Here is a 27,732-nt window from a genome sequence, read left to right as displayed (position 1 = left end):
ACCTCAGGCTCTCAGACCAGAGCACAATGTACAGCTGCTGGTCCTCTTGCAAAATCCCAGCTCTGTGGTCCGTTATCAAAAGGCACAGTCAATACACAAGGGAGTTATTTTAGAAGATACTAATGGTGATTTTCATTACGGCCTTTTCTATTTAGTTATACAGAATCGGGGGTAGCTCCTTTTGCGATAGACCTGATGGGAATGGAGTAGCTGGTGGTATTTGGGCAACAGCCTTTCACTGCTGTTCCATAAAGGATATTTACTGCATCCAACCGGTGAATTTTTAGAGGCATGTCTATCTATATGGGCACGGGCAGAATCAAATTTGCTGGGCAGGAGAGAGCCCTAGAGAGGTTTAACTGGGTTTGGATACTGTGTCATCTTCTCTATAGACTCAGAGTAAGCATTCAACAAACAACTTACTAAAATTTCATCAGTTTCTGCAGAGTAAGTGTATGCGATGACACAATACATGATACCATATATTACGAGGTACCTATTGTTCCTTCACGATTATAGTGGAGATTTGTTTTTAAAGCTATGATTCAGCCTCTCTGCACAATATAGCCTATCCTTCCTAAAAGTACAGCCCCCATTCTGTGGGCTAAATACAAAGCACATGTATAATGTTCCAAATTTACCTATGCTGATGCCTCTACTGTCTTGTCATAATCTTTTGTATTTCCTGCACTTACATGTGAGATCCCTTAAATGCTTATTTAATTAGCCACAGCAATTTTCAGATACCTTTTTGGACCCAACAGGAAACAGTAAGTGCTGTTGTTGTTGTTGTTATTACCATTATTATATAAATCATATACTGCAAAGGAAGGCATGTGAGAGGGAAGAGGGAGTCAGCACACCAGCAGTTGTGGAGTGGGAGCACTGGATTAGAAGTCAAGAACTTACTAGGATAGTTGTGACTATGTAAGTCCTGTTCTGAAGACTTGTAGACTCATTGCCGCTTTGAGTATCCACGGCTGCTGGAACTAACTTCTCATCTTCATTCCAATAACCAATCTGCCAAATACAGAACCAGGACATCTCACTGATACCTCTTTCAAATATTAACCAAGTTACACTAACAGGATCGGCCTAGAAAAGTCATCTCTTTCTGCATTTTCATACCCAGGAGAAGATCCCATCTCCTGAAGTTTTGATCTTTTTTGCCAGTGGGACCAGGAACTCCCCCTTCCTGCCATGCCTCCATCCTGAGAATAACGTACATCATGTGCAGGGTAGCAGAGTGCATCTAAGCACATAAAAACAACTAGTACACAGCACTGGGTAATTATCACAATTCCTTGTCCCCTCCCCACATCCCCTCTGTGATGAATTCTTCATATTTTTCTAGTGGTGAGCATGCCTGCTGCATTCCCAGATCTTATAGGTGGATCAAATAGTATCCTGCAGCTGAAAGTCTGCATGAACATAGGGCTGACTCTTAGGATATCTTGAAAAAAATACGACAAAAATTCAAGCAAGAAAAAAACAAACTCTGGAAAATGTTAAAAAGTTTGGAGTTATGAATAAAACTGAACAGCTGTAATAGGTAGAATTTCCATGGTAAGCTGTGCTTATTAATAATCAGGGATTTGGTGTGAACTACTGCTGCTTGCAGGCAAAGCAGGGTGCCAGCAAAGATCAACAGGAAAATCATCATTGAGGTTATCCACTTTGAGGGCTTGATTTTATAAGAGGTTTTCCATCACCTCATGTAAGTATGAAGTTGCCTGAGCTCTGCTTACGTGGAAGGGATTTCTTATCACAGTAAATGGGAAGGGATATTAACACAGGGCACAACCAGGAGCCTGCTGATGGCAGATTAGAGATCATAACAATTCGAGAAGAGAAAAGCTCTACACAGGCTTCTCAACTCTCTTCATTGCAGAGAGAAAAAGAAAAGAAGGTGAGGAAAGAGCTTCCAAAGGTCTGCCCTCAGGAGACATAAATGGAAACATGTATATTTGTTTTGCACTACTAACTTGGAGGATCTACGATACAGTACATATCTTGGCAGTAATGGATGCATCTTCTAAATAAATATCACTTCTGTCAGTAAATACACAGCAAAATCAAGACATTTAGCCATCCTATTTCTTCTCCTCTAGACTCTCTCCAGATTGCCAACATCCTTCTTGAAGTTCAGAGCCCCAAGCTCACATAACACCTCTTAGAAATACCAAGTACAGCAGGAAGATCACTTTGCTTGTCTTAGAAAAGATGCTCCTTCTGTTTCTCAGTGAGGAATTTGCTTTTTTTGCAAGACGTTGCTGATTCATGCTTGACTCTATGGTGGGCTCTGATCTCACATCTGCTGCTCTCAGTGGCAAGTGTGAATTGGGGCAGAGAGAGTTTGACCTGTAACGGTGGAACTATGGCTATTTGAAGTTTTTTCTTAGTTACAAACTTATATTTTATTTTTATGGGGAGTGAGGGGGTGCAGATAGGTTCCAGTAAATGCTGCATTCCAAATTATTTAGTAGATGTTCTCTATTTGTAGAATAATTGAGTTACTCTTTGTTTTTCAGAAAGATAATACCTAACATGGGACATAACTTCATGGAGTCAGATTTTCAAAAGGGCCTGTGTTTCAGCAGCTCAGTACCCCTAAAAAAGGCCAGATTTTTCAAAGTACTTAAGATATAAAAAGAGACCAAGATTCCAGAATTTCACAAATAATTGCATAGCAATCAGGGCATGGTTAGTCACTTCAAGGACAGCAGAATTAGGCCAACATAAAGGGTTCATCTATATGGTTTACGGCAGACAGATTCTACCTGGCTCTGCCTCTCTTCATTGCTTGGAAAGGAAAAGTGGGGGAGCAAAACCACAAAGTTCTGTAGCTGGTCCTAAGCCAATATGCTCTGCCAGTAAGAAGAAGCAGTATGGACTGAGCGAGCCAAGCTTTCACTATCCTGGAAATCTCTGCTCCACAGTCTCTTCAGTTGTGTAGAGATGACATTGCTGCTTCTGATAATCCTTTCCATATTATCATAGTAAGATACCATGAGTTCTCCCTAGTGCTTGGCTTTCCTCACGTAGAGAGCTGGAAATACACTCACAGCGACTATCCTTGCAAGCTTCCATGAACAGAAATGGCCTTTGAGGCCTAACCATGCCATAACACAAATGCTGGGCTGGTGCCTAGCACAGAATCTGAAGTCATCCTCTATTTTACCTTTCTGATCCCATCATGTTTCATCTCAATGACTTGCAGGGTGTAGTTGGTCCTCCGTCCCTTCTCATTAAACTGAACGTTGCCAGATAACCCTTCAAAACGGACCTTAAAACATAAAAAACAATGAAGAGAGGAAATTGGTCAGCATTGCACGCTGTGGTTGTTCTGCAGCAGTGAGCAGCGAGGGGCAGAAGGATGCAGAATGCAGCTGTATCCCTCAGGTGTATGCAGCAGAGATAAGATGTCCATCCAACACCAGGCTTTCACTTGGTTTCAATCTTTATAGTGTGCCCACTAGGGCACAGGGACTGGCCACGTGCACACGCAAGGTAAAGCTCCTTCTCTTAAAACTTAGTGGTCTGTTACTGAGCTCAGTGAGGCACGAGAGCTAGATCATGTGTGTGAGTCCATCACTTCTTGGGATGTGACACTGTGCTAAATCAGCTCTGAACTCGCTGGGTTTTGTGTCTGGTCATATTGTCTAAATCTGACCAGAAATCAGGCTTTGGTAAAGAGCTTGTCAGTCCAAATCTGGAATTGTATTTACAAGAAATATGAAACTGTGGCCATAGCTCCCAGCTGCCACTCTTTGCTGGAGAGGAGTCTATCAGTTTAAAACAAATTTAATTACCTGCTGCACCAGCCTAATAAAACCTGACAATTTAGTATTGTAAATGAGATTCGCATAGGCAACTTTGAGTCATAAATCTCTGCTGATAACACTGTTCAGCTGAAGAGCGCTGCTCAGGCATCACATCCCACTTCCTGAACTTTTCCTTTCGGTGCAGCCATTTGAACTGTTGCAGCCGCGCCAGCGTAGCGTGGAGAAGAGTCTACAACTGGAATTACGGCACGTGAGGCCTGAGCAGCGGGGAGCAGGAATATGAGTGTGAGTTTGAGCCTCTGTAGAGACCATGTGGAGGAATACTGAGGCCAGCGAATTGTGAATACAAAGTTTCTTCTCAGTCCTTCCACTAACTGAGCAGATCTGTTCTACCAGCAACTCATGTGTTCCCATGTGTAAAATGGGAACAGGTATTTAGCTGCATTTTGAAAAGTGCTCTGAGATTTGCAGAATAAAGGCGCATGGTGAAGAAACGAGAATGCATCATCACAAAGGAAATCTGCTGCTAGTCTGCTTAAGCTATGTTTGTTTTCCCACTATTATCACAAAGGTTTGTCATGAAAACTAACATCTGCCTGTATTTTTTGAAGCCCCTTCAAGTCAAGAGGTATACGTGGCAACAGTTGGAGAATCACGTGTCTCCCTTCCCACAGGGAATAACACTGCAATAGCACTATTTCCCTAAGCACTCCCACACCTGCTCCTTTGATGGCCCCTTTGGCTTTCTTTTCAGGTCCTGAGCAACTCAAACTCAGGCCACAGGGTGCTCCTGCTTTATAGCTTCATACACTATAAAGGCTAGTGTACAACACCTATTCCTTTTATGTGTCTGGAAGAAATCTTAATCCTGTGATATCCCCGTAGCACTTTAACAGCAAGGGGAGTTTCTCCCCACAATGTTGAGTCATCTACCATTCCTCCGAGACCCCTCTCAGTTTCTTTTCTATTTGCTTGCTTGACCAAAAATGTCCTTTTATTAGCTAGACACAGCTCTTTCTCATTGATGCACACATATTTGTGTCTCTGCAGCATGAGAATAGCTTGCCCTTGGAATCAGAAGACCGATTTCAACAGTGCAAAGCACCACTAAAGCAAAGTCAATGTGTGGAGCATTTCAGCACATTTTTGTGTGGTTCTAATGCCAGACACGCTGGAAGGGAAGAGTGCTATTGTGTGTCTTCTGGTTTACAGGTTTAGTCAGCAGCTGGGGACTGGCTTTCTGCTTACTAGATCTGGTTAGAAAATCAGATTAACAACAACAACAAAAAAAATCTGTCAAAAATAACTATGAACTTTTCAAAGTAGAACTGAAATCTCAAGGGATTGGTTTAAAGTAATATTTTGTTAGCATCTCTTGAAAAAAGTCTTACCTTTCTTTAATAAAAGCATACATTTGAGGAAAATGTGTTTGATTTATTTCTGAAGAAAAGCAATTTCAAATAGTCTGCAATTTATTTTTGCTCCTGCCATCCATGACTCCTTCCTACACTAAACAGAAATGAGGCAATTCGGGAGCTTATTCAAGACATTTGAGTGGAGAAACTTTTTTCTTTTAAACAGATCGTAAAATTTTAGGCATTAGCAAATGGGAGGTGAAGAAAAAGCACACTGTGAATATCGGTAAGAATTGCTGTAATTGTGAATCTTTGTAGAATGGATAACTCAAACCTTCAATCTAATCATAAGTTCTTTCTATTTCCATCTATCTCTTTCTATAATGTAGTTATTGCTAAAATACTAAGTGCTAGATGACTATTAAATTCATAGTTAAAATTTCCTCGTGGAGTTTCCTTCTTCTCCTACAAGTTTGAGCCTTTTATTCCGATCATCATGACTAAACTGGTCAAACATTTGGAGAATGATAATTTTTCAATGGTAAAGAAACAAATTTTGCAAGCAGTTCTTCATGTTCTTTGCTCAAGTGCACTGCTGTTAAAAAAAATGAAGAGTTTTGAAATTGCTTTAATGAAGAGATGAGGGGCAAACTTCAGACTTTCACACATACACACAAAATTGTATTTTCCAAACAGATCTAATTTTAATCTCCTTTTCTCGTAAATACAATAAAGGAAAATGCTTGAGTGGCCATTGTTCATCAGATGACTTCCAAGTATTTCATGTTTATTAGGTAACCGATCTCCCTAATGCATCAGGGAGGCTGATTTTATTATAAGAATGTGGAAAAGCTATGACAGCTCTTTGCCCAAGGTCACACAGACAGTCAATGGCAGGCTTGGGAATAAATGAAATCCAAGCAATCAAATCAAGCATAAGATTTGGTTTTAAAAGAATTCTTATTTACCAGTAAACTCAAACCAAATCAAAACAAAATACTTGGCAAAATTTATATATGACACAAAATAACCAAATTAATTTTGTTCTTCTTGCCTTCACGGTTAAGCAAAGAAGATGGGATTGGCTATACTTGGATAACACTGAACTAGCAGTATTTCCAAGGAATCATCTATTTTTGAAATAAATTTAGCACAAACTATGAGAAAAAAATGTAGAGTATGTGTCTGAAAAAAGAACACTAGCAAAGAATGTCAGTCCTGAAATTTAAAGAAATTTTGAGATGTACTGCCTTGCTACGTCTTTGGTAAGTTTGATGTTTTTCCATCTTGCTATAAGTTTAGTTTAGATTTTGCTTATTCAAAATCTAAAGTTTTATGCAGCATGCAAAAAGGAAGATTTTCAAATTACTAAGGAATAAGTTTTCTAAATGGCTGTTAAGATCCTTATGGTAAGAAACAAGCTGTAATCTGGGCTTTGAAAACATTCTGACGAAAGCCAACGCATAAGGCAAAATTCACATGGCTTTGAACTTCATTAACAGTCTGGAACTGAAGCCAAGTTCACAAAGAATTGAAGGAGCTTCAAAAAATGTGGTTTGAGGTAGTGGTGAAAACAAAAATAGGGGCATATGATTTCATGGGAGAGTATTGTGGCTTTTCAATCCCAGAACTCCAATTGAAGTTAAAGGAAACAAGGACATTCCTGAACTCTTTTAGAGACTTAACTCTAATTTGGAAAGACCCATTCCTCAGTCTGCTTGAACCTTTTGGCATTTCTGCTGCTAAGCATCCCTATTCCACAACCCCACCCCAGCTTCCCACATTATCGTACAAACGTCCCCACAAAAGGCATCAGCTCCGTGTCTAACCTGCTGCAGTGCTCTCTGAATGTCAATGCCTTGGCCCCAGGGGACAGCGGGGTTGGCAAGACAGTCCCCGGCGTTCCCGCGACGGGAGATGTCAATTCGCTGCCTCCGCAGGTTCTGAAATGCCTCTGCCATCACCCGAACCCCGTCATATGTAAGAGCAGACGTGTACTAAAAAGAGAAGGGGAGTTGCACATTGTTCATTAGGGTTAGCTGCCCTCGTGCTTCTTACAGTGGCTCTCCTCATGGCAAGTTTTCAGATGATTTTTGTTCTGTTTTATCCTTCCAGCATCTCACTTCCTCTAATCACTACTGTCTTATTGACTTCTGAAAGTTGGTACCTTGTCCCCCAGAGGACTCAAGAGTGAAAGAGCAGCTCCTGATGTAGGGCTAAGGGCTACTGTGCTTGCCTTTTGTTCTAGCTGAATTGCCATCAGATCATGCTCCCTGAAGAGGACTTAGCCTTAAAAGGCATTCACCTGTTACCTGAGTCTTTCTATTTAGCTAGATTCATGAAAATGAACTTAAACAAAACCCCCACAACAAAAAAACCCCCACAAAAACCAAAAACAAAAAAACCCCAAAAACAAAAAAACCCCAAAAACAAAAAAACCCCAAAAACAAAAAAACCCCAAAAACAAAAAAACCCCAAAAACAAAAACAAAAAAACCCCCAAAAACAAAAAAAACCACACTGTACACTGTGAATATGAGACTATATGATACTCAAAAATAAAAAATAAATCACCCTTTCTGGTCATACATGGAAACCAGAAAACTCTGCTTGAATACACAAAAATTATGCAAAAGATGAGCTTATTCAAGCAGTAACTTGTATAGGAAAGAGTATAAAACTCTAGGGTGAATGGCAACCATTAGAGTTAATTCTTTTTCCTATGACCATCTACCAATCTGTTTGCAACGTTCTCAAACTCATTCTTCCAAGGTTGCCATTTCTATTTTTAGGCGTTTGCCACAAGTGTGTATATTTGCTTTCAAATGTCAAACAAACAAAAAAAAAAAACAGCCCGCCCCTCCCTTCCTGACAGCTTCAGTCTTTTGTGTCAGGAATTAAAATATACTTGTTGGCTGTTGTGCAGTGATTTGAAATGCTTGGTAAGAAAATCTGGAGAGACTTTGTTATCACTGGAGATCTAGCAAACAAGTCAACAGTTAGGGAGTTAGTTTTTTTTTTTGTTTTTTTTTTTAAACAGGAGGAGATGTTTAATCCTTAGCTTTAAGAAGGGTGAAAACTGGGAGACTGAGTGAATACACTAACTTATGCATTTCTCAGCAGGCTGCAGCTACTGCTTAGTAACATTCAGACAGTGTTGAGATACATGGAGTAGATAAAGTTCATAACTATATTAAGTGACAGGGTTTTAGGAGCAAAAAAACCACGATTCAAGAGCTCAGTGTGATCACAAAGAGGCAAAACCCTGACTAAATTAAATGGTTTTCTATACCACTTGCCTTTGGCCTCTTCCAGTCCACACGAGGATGTTCCCTGGCATCATTATTCTTCCACTGCTGCATGATCCTAGCTGGAACAGCATCTGTGTAATTCACCAACTGGAAGCCAGTGACATTGGCACCGCTCTCCTTGAATTTTGTCAAGTCAATATCCATGAATCCCTAGTACAGGAGACAAAAACAGGAGAAGCTCAGAGGAACACGTTTCTGCATGGATAATATGAAACCTGCTTATCTATGAATATGGCAGCTGACTTAAAAAAATCTCTTCCTTCTGCTAAGCAAGATCCTGAACTCTAGGAGAAGGTCTATTTCCCAGACCATGGGGTGAATTTGCCTTTCTCACAGGCAACAGGAGAGCTCTGAGCTGGATGCATCCTGCTGTTTCCATCCACAGAGATGAAGTCATATTAATACTAGCTTCCTTGCAAGAAAGCTAGCAGAATAATGGAAAAATATCTCAGATAACACTTAGATGAAAATATCAAAATTCTCAACAAATATTTATTAGAAAACTATTCAGCTATCTCTAGCTTTTATGCACTCAGTTACTAACAGAGAGGCAGCTCCTTTTCAAGTTACAGTTTGCAGAAAAAACAAATCCTGAATAATGAACTTTCAGTAGGTTAAGTACATGGTCAGCTAGCTTGTTAAAGGAGTCTAGCTGTTAGAAAAGACAGGATATAGGATTTACTTACTTTGGGAGAAAAAGGCATTTTTTTGCATCTGAGATTACTAGTGAGAATCATTTCTTTCATTTCTCTACTATTTTTCCCTACCTCTTGCCCACCCTGTGGGATGCACACAAGTGCAAATACACAGGTATATTGGGGTGGCAGTGTGGAATTTCTGTCACTGGTAATTCACCAGCACATAGAATGCAACTGCCAAAACACTTCAGTTGAATCAGAGGCAAATTAATAAGCAAGGTCATATTTTGGCCTCCTTGCTTTGTTCTTATCTTATCAGCACTCCACATTTGAGAAACTCTTTGCTGCACCCCCTTGCCCAAAGGGGAAGGAGCATGAACAGGGGTTTGCTCTCCTGCTTCACCATTGTGCAGAGACAGGCAAAAGTCTGCCATTTTCTCTCAGAGTACAGGCACAAGAGATGCAGCTAATTAGTTTCACTAGTATCATGAGAAACCATAATGCATGAGAGAAAATGAATGAGGGGAACATACCTGATGCAGCTTTGCCTTCCCTCTCCCCTCCACAATACACTGATGCTCTGTGTCCCCTGCAGACATCTTCTGAACCTACCACTGAGCTCCCCTCCCTCACTTTCTCCCAATATACATGATGATGCTGTGAGTTAAAAAAGCCAAATCACATCCCTCCCACAAGAGACTGATTGGGTTCCCAAAGTGGTGTTCTCTGTGCATGGGCTGGGGGAGCTAATTAGCTCATTAACATCCAAGGTCAGGGTCAAGCTGTTAGATGGAAACTTGTTGTGGGAACAGACAACTTACAAGGAAAAGATTAAATTGCTCTCTCACATTGATATCAGACCAAGGAAGTCACAAGTGACTCAAAAATGTCTTTAGAGACTTTAACACTTTTTCTTACTGCTTTTTGTAAGCAATTTAGCATCCTCTTACTGGCTTAGGATTGCATGTAGATGTACAGATGCTCCAAGTATGATTTATTTTGCTTCAAAGTGCAGTGATTCAGGCAAAAAAATACATGTAGTGATATTTTGTGAGTATGTATTCCTCAGAATGCTGGTTTAGCCCACATCAGTCTTGTTTGTAATTGCTAGTGTAGGGGTTTCAAAAAGCCAGAGCTGTGATTAATGAACAGGAAATGCAGTAGGATAACTGTCCCTGACATCTGAATGCATTTCAGGCCAAGCGGTTTTTGACACACAGAGCTCCTAAGGTTCAGTAAGAGGAACCTCACAGGTTGCCAACTGGTTATTCATGGCTAGGACCAAATTACACTGACATTTTGCTCCTGGGAGGTACTCAGGGGAAGAAAATCTGTCAAAAGAAACTACCATGCAGTAACTTGAAGTTTGTGTCACTAGCTCCTCCCTGGAAGGCCGACAAAGGCATGAAGAAAAGTCCAAGTCCACAAGAGAATATGAATAGGATGTCATGTCTAGTGTCCTTAACCCCTCAATGAGCAGGTTTAAATTGGAAAACTCGAAAAAGGTTATGACACCAGTGACTGGACAGCAGTGGTTGAAAACACTATCTTTCTCTGTTTTCTCCAAACCAAAGCTTTTTAAAGCTGAAGCAAGTATTCAAAGATATTAATCGGGATTAATCTTATAAAATTTTTTAAATTAATGTGAATAGACAAAAGGAATGAATTCTTCCTGAAGATTATATTAGTTTTCCCCTTAAGTCATTTTTGACATAATTCAGGTTGGTTAAAAAGCATGGAGACCACTGAAGTTTTCCCAGTTGTTTAAAACAGATGGGACCAGGGAGGATGTCATCTAACCTTGGATATGTCTTTGCATTTCAGCTGTTATAAACTGCTGAAATAACTGCTTTCACCTGCTATCCCTCCTCCGCATGCCCCAGTACAAGGTTAGTACAGGAATGGTCCTAATTACAAAGGAATTTTAATCAGTGCACCACAGAAATCTGCTTAGAGCAGGGCTGGGTGACATGACAGCTAATCTGCCAGTGCAATGTAGTTGAACTGGGAATATCGGTGGTCAGAAATATTAGGAGCTAATTCCCAGTGCTGATGAAATCTTGCTGTCTAAGATACAAACAAGAATATATATCAAATGTTACACAAATTGTCTTTTGAAGGTGTTTCTATTGACAAAGTAGTATTAGGAATTAAATGTGCTTATCTATCTTTCTGGAATATCAGTCAAGGCTTGCAGGAAAGATTAAAACAGGAGAATTACAATATTTGCAAGTAAAGAAGCCATAAATCATCCATCACCTTGTCCTAACTATAGCCATATCTTGCAACAAAGGGACCTTTTATTTAGTTTTCAATCTGTCTGATTTAGAATTCAGGAAATAAAAGGCAGAAGTCTGGACTAGCCCTGAGCTTGCAACTGAGTCTGCAAAAAATGAGGGATGGAGACAAAGAGAGCAGCTGTCCCATCTGGGATGTAATTGTCTAATCCACTGTGGGATATTATCACCAGTTATTTCATCATTAGCGGATTTAGCAGAGAACAATAACACTATGTGAGTAATAAATACAATCTGTCATCCCTAGTATTAAAGTTTTATATAGTACAACTTTATGTGAGTACATCAGGGAAAGGTTTCTGGGGAATTTGAAGGTTGCAGAAGCTCCCCTTGCTACCCCAGGTCTCTACGTGCATTCAGTTTGGCCTCCCAAGCCGTGATGGGTGTGCTGTTATACGGGTCCCTTTTGCACTGGACTGCATCCAGTCCTGGGCATGGTATCACAAATATTAATTATGCAAAGCCTCACATTACCAGGAAGTACTGAGGGAAAAAAGATGTAAATTGACTGATGCTTCTTTTACCTCGGAGAAGCAAAGAATAAGAACAATGAGAAACTGGATCTCCAAGATTAAAGACTGTAAAATTTGTTAACGGATCAAGGAAAGGAAGGAAGTTGCAACAGACATTTGTGACAGCCACAGCATAAGTGAAACCTGAAAGAAATGCAAACATACACAATACTTACCCAACAGAGAAAGGGCCTAAAAAGCAGGAAAGTTATCACTGTAGACAGCAAGACTGGATGGGAAAAGACTTGCTGTTTGGCATCAGTAAATCACTAAGGAGACATTGCACTCCACTGCTGTGGGGCAATAGACATGCTTGCAGCAATAGCTTCAGTATCAACCAATTTGGAAAGGAACCAGCATAGAATTGCTTCCCTTTGCCATCAAATCAAAACCAGTAAGAAGTGGACAAGTACTGGAATGAAGTATTCCCAGGGGTATTAAGGGCCAGAACTGTTCCAAAGATGTGCTAAAGAATATCAGAAAAAGCTAGCTTCGTAGTTGTGTCTGTTCAGGGAAATGAGCAGAGTCCCTGGAAAGGGATGGAAGTGGCCCTTCTCCAGGCTCTTCAGAACTGAACTGCTTGTGGCCTATCTATCTGTTGGGCAAGCAGGTATCTGGTTTCAGCTCCTCATGCAGGACTGTCTGTCCCTGGGGAAATCAGAGGAACAGCAGGAATACAGCAACTCATGCTCCAGCACAGGCTCGGTGCCAACACCCCCGGGAAAGCAGGTGCAGCAGGACTTGGAGGCACAACGGAGGTCCCCTGGTCCCCGAGTGGGGTACTGCCTGGACGCAGAGCCTCCAAGGGAGACAACATTTCAGCAGGCTCAGCCCACTCTGGAAGGTGGCAAACCTGGGCTGGAAGGAACACTGTATCCACAGCCTACCCTACCTATGGCAGGACTAGCTGTCCCCCGGATTTAAATTCGCTTTACAAAACCAGCTTGCCAAACTAGGGAATATGGCCTCCTGCCTTGCATATGCCTCGAAAATGCTTAGTTTTCTCTGAAAGCCACTGAACTACAGGCTGACAATAAACCACAGAAATCTGGGCCCATCGGTGCCGACAGGCTGAGGCAGCCGCCCTCCTCCATGCTGGCTCTGACTCTCAGCAACTGCAACGCATGGGGCGGACAAGAGCCAGGCTCGGTTCAAAGGAGAACACCTGCTCTTTAACCCATACCGTGGACTGTTCTCTCCGCTTTAATGAACCTCGCAAAGCGATTACATGGAGAGGTCCTGCTGTTAGTAAATAATATGGACAGCTGCTAAAGACCTTAATGCCTTCAAAGAGCTAAAGGAAAACATGACTGTATTGGGAAGGGTTCCTTCCTCATTGTGTTTTCCTTGCTGCATCTGTTCTTTATGCTGTGTTTAAACTGAAACCGTTTTTCAGCCAGAGGTTGTTTACTATCCCATTCACTGCTGTGGTTCCTGGGAGAGGTGTCAGCAAGTCACACATTTATATTCCTCTCCACTGCTTGTGGGCTCAGTCATCAAAGGTAATGCATAATGCAGGAAGACTGATGGCTTGAAATGGGCCTCATGAATCCATCTTGATTAACCAGCCCAGGAAGGATGTGCCTTGAAAAGAAAGTCCCCCAGAAATCAGCCAGCTCCTTATTTATACCCAGAACATCATCAGGAGGCGAGACATTGAGTGGGCAGCGCAGGCTGCTGTCAGACAGAGCAGGGAAAGCCCTCATCCGCTCGCGCATGACCATCTTCAAATCTGCCAACATCACTTAGGCCTCTGCACGTCCTCTTCTACTCTCGTCTTTAGCTGCATCATCATTTTAACCCTCTGCCTCCTCACATGGCACCAACAACACCAGGCAGCACCGCTTGTCCTGTGCGGGGAGTGCAGACATGAGCTCACACACTGAATTGATGGAGAAGGAGAGCTTACCAGCCTCTCCAGTTCCCAGCAGTGCTGCAGGCTACGAGTCCCTCTCCTCTATCCCTGCTGATCTGCAGGACAACAGCAGCAGTGGAGAAGCAGCTCACTTCCATATCTGTCATGTCCTGACATCAACAGGCAAAGAGCCACAGCCCCACACCTTTGAATTCTCTCTGTATTTCAGTAGATTGGTATTAATTGCTGGCACTTGCCCTACAGGGCACCTCCTACAGTATAATTGGGTCTTTGAAGCTCCGCTAACAGCCAGAGAGGCCTGAGCTCCTGGCAGACTGCAGCTGCTCTTCTCATAAACCTTTGTGCTGCCCAACCACAGCACAATTCAAAATCTCAGCACCTTTATTTTAAGTTTTGGCTTCTCCTGAGAGGAGGGCCTCTCAGAGAGTCTCCTTGAAGACTGTCAAATTTCTGAGAAATGCTGCTATTTTTTCTCTTCCCTTTGCATCTTCCCCACCCTCCAGATCTTCCACTGAGACTGGTAATGCTCACCTCTGAAAGAGGACACAAAGAAAATGCCTCTTTCTCTTGGACTGCCTGGAGAGGTCTTGTTGGTTGAACCAAAACACAGCCCCCTCACCCCAGTAATAAGTGCACTGTCCTCACAGTAAAGTTTCTCAGTCCTTTTCTGTCTGGGATGAAGAGACTGGAGTCTACTTTTTTTTTTTTTTTTTTTTTTTTTAATGAATCTGTGTCCCACACTGAAATATCACTTTGGGTTCTCTTGCTGGCGTGAGTGTCTCCATCGCTCCTGACAGGAGCTAGCTACAGGAGCTGTGGGCAGAACGCCCCACTGCAACTGCTCTACTGTTATCATGGGAGGGAGACCACGAAACTGTTCCAGTTTAATGTAGATTAAGAAAGATAGATTAGGGCATTACTCATAGAAGCTTATAACTGTTGTTTTTATTTCTTATGGTGGAGTTGTCTTCAGGAAGAGAGTATTATTTCATTGCTTAGTAGAATCTGAATTTCCCTTCAAAAGGAATTTTGAGGTAATCTCTTCTGCTGTGCATGGCTGTCTTTTTTGTTTCTTAAATGGTGCAGGAGCAGCAAGAGTGAGGTTAAGCAATTGACCCAAGCTCACCTAGAAATCTATGGCAGCATCAGCAAAATGGCCCAGCTCTCTTTAGATGCCATGCATGTATGGCCTGCCCTGCCAGACTGCCTCCTGCTAACAGACTTTATGTTTATAAGAAACTTTGCAAAACAATACAACTGCTTCTGAATTGCTGTAGATCAGTCAAGTGAATACAAAGTGGCTCCTGTCATTCCAAGGTACTCTGGATCATCCTGCAGGGAGTGCCAAGTGGAGTGTTTCCAGACAGAGCATTCCTAATATACCAAATTATCTTCAAGCTTGACTTCTCCAGTAAAGCATCATTCCTCACTCCCATCACTTTGTATTAAGAAGGAGGGTATGTCAAAAACAGCCCATCTGCTCAAGTCTCATTCCAGCATGCTTTCCAACAGAAATGACTTCTTCTCGTCTGCAGAATTATTAATATGTCAAATCCTATTGTGGAAGCAAAACACGCAAGTTCTTGCTATAACAAAGAGCAAAATGAAGGAGAAAGAGAGCGAAAAGAAAGGCAGGAGGAGGGAGGGCACACTGTCAGATAGGGTCCCAACCCTGCAGTTTGCGGAGTCTGTTTTGCGCTGATCTATTGGTACCAAGCAGACTAAGTCTGGCGAGAATCCACACTTGAAGGACACATGGCTGGAAACGACCAATAACTTGATTTTGTACAGTTCAGCAGGAACATGATTTTCCGCGGGTGTTGCTATTGCTTGCATCAGCCCTGTCCTATTGCTGCAGAATGTACTGAGAATAAATGATCATACGTATCTTGGAAACCTCAGTCCAGGCAGACAGACAGACTTCTAAGTGGAAGTTTGTACTTTAGAGAGCTTTCAGAGAAGAAACTGATTTAAATATTTGGGAAACATGCCCTGTAGTGACAGATTCCAGGACCTCAATCAAAGATATGATTAAGGGGTGACTTGATCGCAATTTACAAGTATCCACATAAGGAACTAAACTTCACTAATGGAATATTCAGTCTAGCAAACAGAGACATAAATCTAGTGGAGGAAGCTGAAGAAAGGCAAGTTCAGAGTAGAAATAAGCACTGATGAAGTCACCATGAGAAACATCTCATGGATTTACAAGTTACTCACTGCCAGATGAGCAAGGGTAATGGATTAGGAGACTGCAAATGGGAGAAGAAACCTGTTAGCTTAACATCCTTTTGCTGAGATCTAAGGAAACCCATTTTTCCTTCCAATGGCTTTAATATAATGTCAGTTGCTCACCTGATGCTCAGTAATTTTTTAAGCCACAATATGTCACTCGTATTTATGAGCCCTCATCAGCTTCAGCAAAAATCCTTCCAAGGGTTGCAGTCTGTCTCAGGTTACCATGTTTCATCCCTGGTGGTGCAGAACTTCTCCCAAGAGCTCCATTTCCATTTTCAGGGAAAAGATCAAAGAAGTGCATTTAACTGAACTGAATTAAACCTGTGGATTTTGTCTGAGTCCTATGCAAGTCAATATGCTGGAAAACTGCTGCGCTCGTAACCTCTGAAACCATCACAGCTGCTTGCAAAGTGAAACTGTCCATGGCCTAACTCAGTACTGACACATGCTGATATAAAATGGCACAGAAAAAAAATGCTTACCTTTGCTAATCGGCACTGTTCTTATCTTTTCTCTTCCCTGCCACCCTAGCATCAGCAAACTCACGCACTTATCTATTCAGCTTCAAACCAGAGCATCTGCTAAAAGAAGAACCTGGACTAATGCTCATGGAGGAAAAAAAAAAAAAAAAAAAAAAAGCTAAAACACCATATATGGCAGCTGTCCTTAATACTTTTCTTTCAAAGACAGGTCACAGGAATGTCACTTATTTTAAGACAGATTTTTCTCTGCCCAAGAGAGCTGATGTTCTCCCATTACTGACAGTAGTCAACCTACATCCTTAGCACAAGGAGAACAGATACATGAAGCCAAGGTTATAGGGAAAAAGTTGCAACATCAAAAGAAAGGAATCCCAGAAGTTTCTAAGCTTGCTCCTCTGATAGTATTGACTGTATTTTTTCCTCTGTGGTTGCTAGACTGATGCTCTAAAAGGCTGAGAACAAAGCTTAGAAAAATAAAACCCACAGAAACAAACACTTCTTAAACTTGCCAAACCTCTTTGAGTTCTAAAAAGAAAAGAAGAGAGAGCAGGGAGAGAGAGAAAGGGAGGGAGGGAGAGGACTGCAAAACCCTTATGCTGGTATACCTGACAAATATGCGGACTGGCAGCTGGTGAAAGCTAATTAGAGTAACTCTAGTGAGTAGTGGTTGAGGATCCAGTTTTCATGGGTTTGCAAAAGCCATTTTGTGTACAAATAGTGGTCCTGGCTGATAAGCCTCAGAGGGCAGCATCCCTGGTTGCGCCTCACCACCCCTTACCTGCAAAATCAGACCAGACACAGAAATCACTGTGGAAGGAGGCATGTGCTGACCTGGCCAGTTCTGTCCCAAGGAGAGGCAGGAACATTCACATGAACCCTTCCCCTGGCAGTGTCATTGGATAAAAAACCTTCATGGGACAGACCTTTGTGGGACGAGCAGGGCTGAGCAGACAAGAAAGCTCGTACCTTCAACAGGCACAGCCAGATTTGTAGGAGGATGTTTGTCCATGGCCTAAGGTGCAGAACAATTTCATTTTTCTTTGTGAACACAGAAATGCTATTGTCTCACCTTGGCAACAGCAATTTCACTGAAAAAGAAAGCTGTTCCTACTAAGAAATACTAGCTTTAATTTGCTGCTCCTTGTCAAATTCTGCTTGGTACTCTACTACGGCTTTCCTGACAGCAACTGCTGGGCAAACAACCATTGATTAATAAAAGCTAGTCCCTCCTTTTGCTCAGGAATTGCCTGTGACCAGACAATAAGTCCCACCTTGTTCAAAATGCTCTCTTGGATGATTTTGGTAGGACTCATTTGGCCTGTGCATTTGCTCATGAACTTACTTGCGTTCCTGATGCAGCACCAATTTGGAGCTGCTGCAACCAGGCAGTGCTCTGTGTTTAGCTAAGTGTAGCTCTGAAAACGCATATGAGCAGAAATTCCCAACATTTGCTTCAAATATGCCATTCCCATAATTGTTCTCCCATGGGGAAGGGCCCCAACATTTAGGTAACATAGCAAAGAGGCAGGTCTTGAAAATTCATCCACTTGCTCTAGCTAGTGCAAGTAACTAAGCAACGGGCAGACACAAACCAGCTGAGGGCTCCCTTGACTTGCAAGGCAGAGCCTGTCCTGACCAGGCAAGGACCCTTATGTTCACATTGATGGGGCAGGATGAGACTCCTAAAATCAGGACTTCATCAGTCAGCACTGGGAACAAGTAATCACTCCTTCGGGAATCTAAAGGCATTTGCAGTTTTTAGCTCTTAATTTATGCTCTTACAACTCAGTACTCAAAACTGTGCCACTTCCACCAAATCAGGCTGGCTTCTACATGTGCGGGTATGCACATGCAGGTACGTGTGGGTGTGTGAGCGATGCACACCCTGTCCCCTTAGGACTCATCTACAGGGGAAAACGTGGGGTATTTAAGGTCTATCCACTATGTATATGAGTCAGTGTGAATAAATTATAGCATGTTACACCCTCTGAAGGCTCTAATCCAGGAATGAGATGTACTTAGAAAAGGGTTAAAGCTACCATGATCTCTTGAATTAGAGCATCTGTACTGTGGTTTAACCCTCCCAGATGCTGACCCATTCTGCCAACCCCTTATAGCATCCCTGGCCATCCCCACACAGGGCAGACGTGCCACTTCCTCGTCCCTATGGCAGTCTCAGGAACACAGGATCTTCAGCACCTTTTTGACATTTTCCTTGCAGAACCAATGAGTGAGTAGCTCTCACATAGGTGCAGTACATCAAGGAAACTTTTGGCTTTTGGTGTCTGAAACCTGTCCACAAAAGGGCCATCAGAGTGTTGAGGAGTGTTATTCCCTTTTTTTTTAAATGGTTTTCCCAGGTTGTTCGATTATACCCTCCTTTCTTTTACTGTTTTACATTCCTGTCTCTGGAGGTTGGCTCTCATGCAATGCTGGGTTTTAAGCAGAAGGAAAAACAAAGGAAAGAGATTCTGGTCCTTTTGCTCCCCTTCATCTGTCCAAAAATCAAAGCGACTTGAAAAGCACCGCTAATAACAGTGAGTTCTGGGGGTCCCGTCAGTACCGGGGATGCTGCAGGGACCAGTGGCTGGGACAGAAAACTGTTCCCGCTGAGCAGCGCGGCAGGCAGAGCTTTGCTGTGGAGGGGCTGGAGAACTGAAAAACCTTTTGTTCCAAGTTAATTATTTATAATCCATGTTGGTTGAGTAGGCAGCCTTCTTCTAGCCAGCTCTGTCCTCTCAGCATTTGTGAAAGCAAAGAAAAGAAATTAAAGGTGGGAGAAGAGTGCTGAAAGTGGGAGAGAGAGGTATCATAACACACAGGGAAATGCCCTTCATAACTGTATCACCTGAGTATCAGACAACCTTGTGCCTTTAATGTATTTATCCTTATGAAACTGTGCAGAAAGAAGAGGTGATATCATTCTTATTTACCCTTCTGTGTGGGTATACCTAAAAACATGCAGACACTCACACCCCCATTACTCCAGATAGTTTCCCTGCTTCACTTTAATGAAGGGACTTGCATAAACCTCTGATGACTGGGGGCCTGGGTTACAGCAAATAATAATTTTTAAAAAATTAGTGACTGCAGTTACTGGCTGCTCTGCAACTTGCATGTCTCCCCCTGCACCATGTAACATTTTTAACTTTGTAATTGCAGGGTAGCCAGTGGGCGCAGCAGTGCAGGGTCACTATCAGGGCACTGCAGGGTAATTATGCGGCCATTTCTGTCTTGCAAATTACAGAGTTATCTTGGGACTGAGAGAAGGAGAAGGGCAGCAACTGCTTGACTAATGGGTAGTTTAAAGTTTAATTACCCAGGGCCTGACGTAGTGCCTCGCAGCTGCGGCTGCAGGAGGGACGAGCCGCTCCAGACCCCGCGTGTGGCTCACCTCGCCGGGCCACCGCGTCCCTGCAGAGGGCATGGGAAGGACCAGAGCTGAAGGACAAGCCCCCGCCAAATCCCTGCCTTGCACAGGGGGGTCCTCTTTCAGAGAGCAGTCCTGGCCCTAGGCTGCGACACCAGCCTGAGCTGCACTGCCGTTGCGGATGGACCGGCACGTCCAGAGAGGAGGGGAGTCAGTGACTCTCCTGGTAGGAGCTCTGGGGAGGAAATCCTCCAGCCTCCCAGTGAATTGGGGCTATTCCTCTCTCTCCTACCTCTTCCCAAACCTCCCTAAACAGAAAAATTCTCCAGCTTTCTTGGGGGGACAGCAGATGGCATCAGAAAGACAGCTCTGCCACTGCCCAGCACAGCTATATCCTCAGGCAATGCCTCCCTGCTTTAAAAGGAGAATCTTTTCTTTAAAGAACTCCTTAAATCCAATTCTTTCCTTAGAGCCATAACATTAAGTTTTGATTTAGCACCAAGTTGCAGAAAAGTTACACAGCTTTGGTTTACTGGCAGATCAGAGGGATCTCAGTGCGTCCATCATCAACAAGTCTGCTGTTAGGGGATGGGGGGCTCTCAGGATGGATAATGGGATATGAAACACTTCACTTGGGGGGCGTACACGGAAATGGGGGTAAAACTCGTAGAGAAAATGCAAGTCATTACCATCAGTCGACAGCTTCTTGGTTGCCCAACTGAAATGAGCTGGGAGAGCAATGCCAGGAGCACAAGCGCCCATGACATGCAAAAAACCTCCGTGCTTTAATTGACAGTTGGCTTAACTGGCTTGGAAAAGACGCAGATTGAAATTGAAGGCAAACCCCCACCCCAAGACCTTGGAGATACCCTGGCAGTGATCTCACTGACTCTGGACAGAAAACACCACAAGGGGAACACCACAAAGGACTTTGATATTTTTGCTACCCAAAAGGTGAATTTAAAAAAAAAAGGCTGCCATCTCCATAATTATGAATATAGTGCTTTGCAAAAAATTAGTTAACAAAGAAAACACCAAGCAGGGAATATAAAATAAGCAATACCGAAACTCACCAAATTTGCCAGAATGTAGTGGTATCCATTCCCATTTTTTTCAAGCTTGATGATCTGCAGGATAAAAATCAAAGATATTTAGCAGAAACCAATGCAAGAAGTAGAGCTTCACCTATCTGACCACCATCCCCATTTTTTTCCCCAATTAGACTGTTTGCATGGGGGTCATAAGACATAGTAAAAGAATCTAGTTAGAAAAAGGACTGAGCTTTCAACACATGATATTTGAGCAGCAAGCCTGAAATTAGACAGGACAAGATTCCCAAGCAGATTCCACAGGCAGGGAGAGCAGATGACCTGAACCAACATGTTTCCTATGGGTTCAGGGAGAGAATGGTGCTTTTTAAAAAAAAAAAAAAAAAAAGAAAGAAAAATTAAACAAGATTTAGGTTTCAGATGCTAAAGGAACAAAATGGTGAGGAAATCTTTATACTCATAGTATACCCATGCATGTTCTTTGTCACTCCTTTCTTTCTGCCTGATCCCTGGAGAGAGAGGTTTTTATTTTCTCTAATTAATACAACTGCTTACAGATCTGTAACACTTGAAAATTTCTATGTTAGTGAGAACAGTTTCCCTTCTCTAGGTAGAAATGCACCACCTGTTACAGGCTTGCCTGGGATTATGGGCACATCAGATGGTCCCAGAGAGTGACAGTCCATCTGTGGGACCATCTGATGTGACCATAATCCCAGAGATCCCAGAAATCCTGAGATTAGATGATAGTCTCTAACTATCTTTTTCTTCCTTCATTTAAAAAACACAGAAATAATACATCTAAAATCACATTATGCTTGTTGGCTCTAGGTTTCCACTGAAATTTCTCTTCACTGATTTTCAGCAGCAGAGTTAAATTCTTACCAGGTTATCATAGCCAGATATCATCTGCATTTGAGCCAATTCACATACAGAAAGAAAAAAAAAGAGGGGGGGAGGGAAAAAAGCCCAAACCAACACCCCTTCCAAGCTAGGAAAAAAACAGAAGAATTGCCATTTTCTGTTGAAACTGCGCTGTTTCCGTGTGGTTTCTTTGCTGGCAACACTACTGTATATTTCCATTGTCGTGTGAATTGATTCTGAATTACTGGCTAAATTGCCAGTGCTCAAGCAAAATCTAGCAAGGAATGCCAGCAAGGCCAGAAGAGCCTCACCACCAGAATGATGATGCAAAGGACTGTTGTATTTCTGTCTAACCCAGGGCTTCTCTCTGATACCGGGCTGGTAGCAGGTGTTTGAGAAGTGCCTAAACCCAGGGAACGCACAGACTGCTCCTCCCCTCAGGACAGAGGCACTCCCAGCTTATCATTGGCAGCTGTTTAGGGATTTCCAAATGGATTAATGATCTGACACTCGCTCTGTGCAACTGATTCATCTGCCTTAGCCTTTCACTGCTGAATCGCTCTTCTGTGTGCATTAAAACTCAGCTGGTTCCCAGCATTGGCATGGGGGCTGCAATTAACTCCAATGAAGGCTTCCAAATGAACTGCTTTAGTAGCAGTTTCTTATGCAACCAATTTTAGCTCCACCAGCTTCACTGCCCTGTGGTTCTCCCCACAGGACCCTTAGTGTGGCTTCTGCAGATGAGTCTGGAGCCCTCATGAAAACCTCTGTTCTCCTACAGATGCATACCCCTATTATTGGCTCTTTTCCAGCTGAGTATCTTCTGTGGCCAGATCTGAGAAGCAAAACCAGACCCAGCTTGTCCTCTTCCATTATTGACTGAGACTCACCTTTGCAGCAAGTCCTGGACCTTGTGAGAGGAAGAAGAATCCTTGGGGCATTGGAATGCCCAAGAATTACAACCCAATTCTCCATTTATCCCGTGTCAATAATAACTGGCATTGGCTCCTTGTGCCCAGACTGTCCCTTTGTTATTTTAGTAGGTGTCAGAGTCGATGAACTGGAGAGGGCTGCTGTCCAGCTTTCCCTGAGCTGTTAATCTTGCAGCCCATCCGCCTGAATTATGAGGCTTGCTTCCTGTGTTTTACACAGTTATTTGTGATCTTAATTTATTTTAAAATGCTTGCTCAGTCCTAATGTGTCCGGACGGCGGTAGCAAGCTGAGGTTATAATAGTATTTATCACTTAGCCTGAACGTGGTGAGAGGCCGTGCAGGGCTGCATGCTGATAGCTCACTTGGGCCACCTAGGTTTCATTACCCACTTCTTAATGGGCCAGTTTGACATCTATTAGAGAGAAATCCTCTCAGAGTGAAACAGTGGCAAAGGAGAAATTCCAGTTATTCATTTTAATGAGAGACAAGGAAGAAACAATATAGTGCTTTGATGGAACGCAACCCACCGCTTATTTATCCCATTAAGACTACACAGTACGGCCCTGTGGATATCCTGCCCTGAACCAAGGCCTAGCTCATAAACGACAGTTACCTCAGCAAAGATAAATCATGCCCTTGAGACATGACACAGAGAAATCTCCAAGAAAGAAATCAGGTCATTTTCCCACATACCATTAACTCTTTGAGCGCTGGCTCTTTCTACAACTATGGTCTCAAGAACTGCAGGACTGCAGTGCCAGGGTTAGCAGGGATTATTTGTGTTATGTGTAGGGGTTAGGAAGAAGAAACTAGAGCTATATATAAGCACTGGAGTGTATGTGTGAGTGACTGATGTTATGCAGCGGTCCTCAGCTCTTCTGTTCACCAGGGAGTACAAATCCACAGACACCAAAAGACAGAGACAGGCTCGTCAGAAAAAAAGATAAACGCATTAAAATATCCCTGAGAGGCAGAGGTGGCTCTTTGAACACCTCAAACACTCCAAGAGAGAGACAGGAAAAACAAAGCAGTGACATCCACGCAGAGGATGCTGGTGCGCCGAGCTGAGAGGCTGGCTGCCAGCCTGAGTTCGAGTCCTAGCTGAATCTCATGTGATAATGAGCCAAACACTACATTTACCCCTTCTCAGCATCTGCATATTGTGAAAAACCTGGATCCCCTGCTTACCCTAGGATGAGGATAAGGAGCCGGATGAGGATGGAATTGCATTACATAAGTTAGAAAAAAGCTATATACAGCCCTCTCCCTAACAGGAGAAGCCCTGTCTTATCTGCTGGGCACAGAGGACTGCTGGAATTGTTCTGTCTTTAACATAGGAAAATACAACATTTGTCTCTCCTTTTCCTGAAAATGGGTGTTTTTTACAACATTGCAAAAATGTAAACACAAGACAGGGGATTTTGCTGTTCTTGCAAACAGCTTCAGTTAGATGCAAGCATAACTAGTGCTCCAGTTACTTGAAGACGTTTGAAATAGAGACTTCTTATCCTGTTCATATTTCACAAAATAGATAAGGTTCGACTACAGAACTTTTTATTAGAAGAACTAGGTTTAAAAAGACAGCAGAGTAGTTGCAACAAAAAGCACCATTAATCCTAGAAAACTGATATACCCTATAGGAAAGCTTGCAGAAAAAGCAAATTCACTGCCTAGGGCATGTCAAAATTTTTGCTGTACTGTAGCTACCCTGTGGTCAGAGAGAAGACTTTCACCCTCCAGAACAATCTGGTCTGTTTTTCATGAGCATGACCTTTGCTTTGAGGTTAAAAGCTGCTACCCACTTCGTTATTATTTATAATGCAGCAGCACCCAGAGATATCCAACCAGAATGGATCGTGCTGGTCACTGAGCCGTGCAGCTAATGAAAGGGCAGTCCTTGCCCCCATGGCGAGCAGCTGAAGTGTGAGACAGGACATGACAGGTAGCTTTGACAAAGCAATGTAGGAAGCATGAGGTAAGAGAGAGCTGATTAGAAGAAGTATGATAGCGGGAGTCACAGCGCTCCAGCAGCTTGTGCTGTTACGTGCTTCCTAAGCCATGTGGAGAGGGGAGTCCCAGCAGTGGGAAAGGCCTTGGCTGTAGCTGTGAGGGGGAAAGATACCATGGCTGGAATTGAAGAGGGGACACAACACCCTTCAAGTGGGGACAGAAGCCTGTCCATGGCCTTGCATTTGTCTCCTATCCACAGAGACACATACTCAGGCCTGTGGGAAAGCTTTGAGGGAGGCATGGAAGGTAGAAGAGGGGAAAAATCTCGGTATGCATTACTGGATGACCTACCTAGACTGAGGATGAGTAAGGCAGGGCACCCAACCATAGCTGCTGAGTCCTCTGCCACGTATCCCATCTGCTTCATGACAGTGTCACACTGTTGGCCTCAAGCTGACAAAACAGCCAGAAGATGGCTGGGAATGAACCAGTCTCACTTGCTGCAAGGCACTACAGCAGCTGGAAGCACCTGATCTTCAAAGTTCAACTTGCTGCAGTCTGGACGCCCTGGGAGGATGCTGGGCTCTAGCCTGCTCTTGAAACAATGCTCCTAAGGAAACTACAGATGTGCCATAAGGCTTCTCCATGTCTCTCCTGCTGGCAATGGTTGTGAGAATTTGGTGCAACACATGGAGGCTGGAGGACCAGAAGTTTGGTAGTGCCAATTCACAGTTCCATCGTAATTCAGAGGAGGGGAAAAACCTAAAGAAAACTAAGTAGAATAAGAAAGTGCCATTTTATGCTCACTGCTTAGAGGAATTAGCACAAAGCAAGCTCACTGGGGACTGAGGATTTAAGGGGCTCAGCAAAGGAGTCAGACAAGCAGGGAACAAAATTCCATGGAGCAGCAGTGCTCACTCCACATGAATATATGGGACCTCCTAGGCTTTATACGACTTTATAACACAAAGGAGAAATGTTTGTGAGCTCTGCAGCCTGCTGCAATACATACACATCACATCCATGACAACCTGCAGCGAGACACAGAGCAAGCAAGAATGGGGAGAAGAACTTCTCTAGGAGAAACAACCCTTCCCATCCTGCATGCACAACCCCTCCCGGATGACCCGCATCGAAACAACCTTGCCAAGGATGGCATTCAGCCGCTCAGATTCACAGTCCACCACCACCAGCCTTTCCTTCTTCTTCTCCAGCTCCTGGAAAAGCATGCGGTAGCCCTCCTCTGTTGTCGTCAGGATGTTCACAGCTGTCACCTGCCAGTTCTTCTCAGCTGCAGTGTCCAGCACTTTCTGTAAGACTGACAGCCCTGTGATGGGATGAGAGCAAGGAGAAGACAGTAGAGGGAGAACCAGGGTTTACTTGTGCAATGGCATTTTTCCTTCCTTCTGACAGCCTGCATAGCTACCTCAAGCTGCACTTGACACAGCATCGCAAGAGCTCAGCAGAACTGCAGTTAGCAGTTAATAGTATAGCGTTTTACCCAAACACAGCTGGGCTGGAATTAATGACTCTTGCCTTTTCTGTCCTAGCACAGGAAAATAGGATGATTCCAGGCCTAGTTTTCCTTTGTAATCAGCAGATCAGTCTCGTTGATCAGGCCCTGCTGTGGGATTCAGATAAGAGCTCTAATCCCAATCCTGTTGTCTGTCACTACCCAAATCACTTAATTTCTCTGGGCCATAGTTCTCTTCTCATCTTTGATCTGTTTAGGCTCTAAACTCCTAGGGTTAGGGACTCCCTCAGCAATCTCAATACACAATCAAATTCAGCATCCTTGTCTCTCCTGGCAGCATCTCATCAGGAAACTTCATTATTTTTAAAAGGATCTTGCTTAAATTACATGCACAGTCTTCCAGAGGAGATATTATACATAGTCAGCACCACTCTAGAGTCCAGCTAGACAACCCTGTCTACTGCAGACGTTGAGGATATTCAGCATGCCCATGCCTCACTACACCAGAAAGCAGGGTGGGATGCTTTACACCTTCTCCTCATCTGTTGGGTCATCTTGTCCCTGCAAGGGCTTATGTTAAGTTCCAAGGCAGTGACAGGGAATGACCCTCACCTACACGCTGTCCTCCACAAGTCCTCTTTGCTCTCAGCATCTAAGCCTGGAGCTTTAGAGGCATTTGAAAGCTGGGGAAACTTGGTCACAGAGCAATGAGGTCATTTGTTCTGTTCATGGTTTAGAAAGTTAGATAATAACTTCCAAAAGCCCAGTGAAGGCTCTTTTTTTTTAAATAAACAACACTGATTAACACAGGGAACTCAGAGTTTTCAAAACTACCTGCCACAAACACACACACATATCACAGCTGTATGTGCTCATTTGATGCCTTAATGTCTCAGGTGAAATCTAAGCAGCTGTTGTTTCATGTTCACAAATGTGGGACTCAAAGTGGCCTCAAACTGGGCAGATTATTAAAAATGGGACGTCTTCAATATAATCTCCCTATTTGAAACCCAAACCACTCAGACATAAAATATCTCCCTTGTGCTGCTGCAGTGCAGGCCTGACAGTATGAACACAGATGTAGTGGGTCAGACTAATGCTTTATCTAGTCTAGTGTCCCATCTGTAGCCATGGTCAGGAATGGATATTTAGGAAAGGAATAAAGAACAGGAAAGGAATAGTGTGATCCTTCCTTTAGCATACCTGCTCAGCCTCCAGCAACCCGCAGGAAGGGGACTTCTCAAGGCAAAGACTGCATCTAGACCACTATATTTTATTGCCCTGTAACTCTCCCTGCTTCCTTGTGACTTACCTCGGTCAGCATCATAAATGTACACGAACTTTTGCCAGCTGTAGTGTTCAATGACATTGATGAGAGCATCCTGGAGCTCTGGGCGAAGCTGAAGAACAAACTGGTTGGATGTTTCGACGGGAAAGCTGGGTGTTATGAAGCAGACATGGAGAGCCCCGCAAAAGGACGTGAGCATGTTGACGGTCCGCCTCTCATAAAATCCAAAGATGGCATAGACGCCCTTGGAGAACTGCGAGCAGACTGGAAGAACACAGGAAAGGGTTGTGAGAGGAGAAGGACAAGGAGG

The 27,732-nt window shown here is 43.2% G+C and overlaps 1 protein-coding gene across 3 annotated transcripts in view; it reads right to left on the bottom strand.

The window, feature by feature from the left end:
• GRIA1 (glutamate ionotropic receptor AMPA type subunit 1) overlaps positions 1-27,732 on the bottom strand; it is a 131,313-nt gene that overhangs the window by 41,452 nt on the left and 62,129 nt on the right. For all 3 annotated transcript variants that reach the window (XM_026118600.2, XM_026118597.2, XM_026118598.2), the window contains exons 3-9: positions 27,447-27,686; positions 25,803-25,987; positions 20,937-20,990; positions 8,439-8,600; positions 6,970-7,137; positions 3,182-3,286; positions 910-1,020 (exon numbers count right to left, since the gene is read on the bottom strand). In XM_026118600.2, the coding sequence (XP_025974385.1) occupies positions 910-1,020; positions 3,182-3,286; positions 6,970-7,137; positions 8,439-8,600; positions 20,937-20,990; positions 25,803-25,987; positions 27,447-27,686 (1,025 nt within the window). The remainder of the gene's footprint in view (positions 1-909; positions 1,021-3,181; positions 3,287-6,969; positions 7,138-8,438; positions 8,601-20,936; positions 20,991-25,802; positions 25,988-27,446; positions 27,687-27,732) is intronic.

The sequence above is a fragment of the Dromaius novaehollandiae genome, chromosome 15 (assembly GCF_036370855.1).
Source record: "Dromaius novaehollandiae isolate bDroNov1 chromosome 15, bDroNov1.hap1, whole genome shotgun sequence".
NCBI lineage: Eukaryota > Metazoa > Chordata > Aves > Casuariiformes > Dromaiidae > Dromaius > Dromaius novaehollandiae.
The sequence above is the reverse complement of the archived record's forward strand: the minus strand, read 5'-3'. Positions and strand labels throughout refer to the sequence as shown.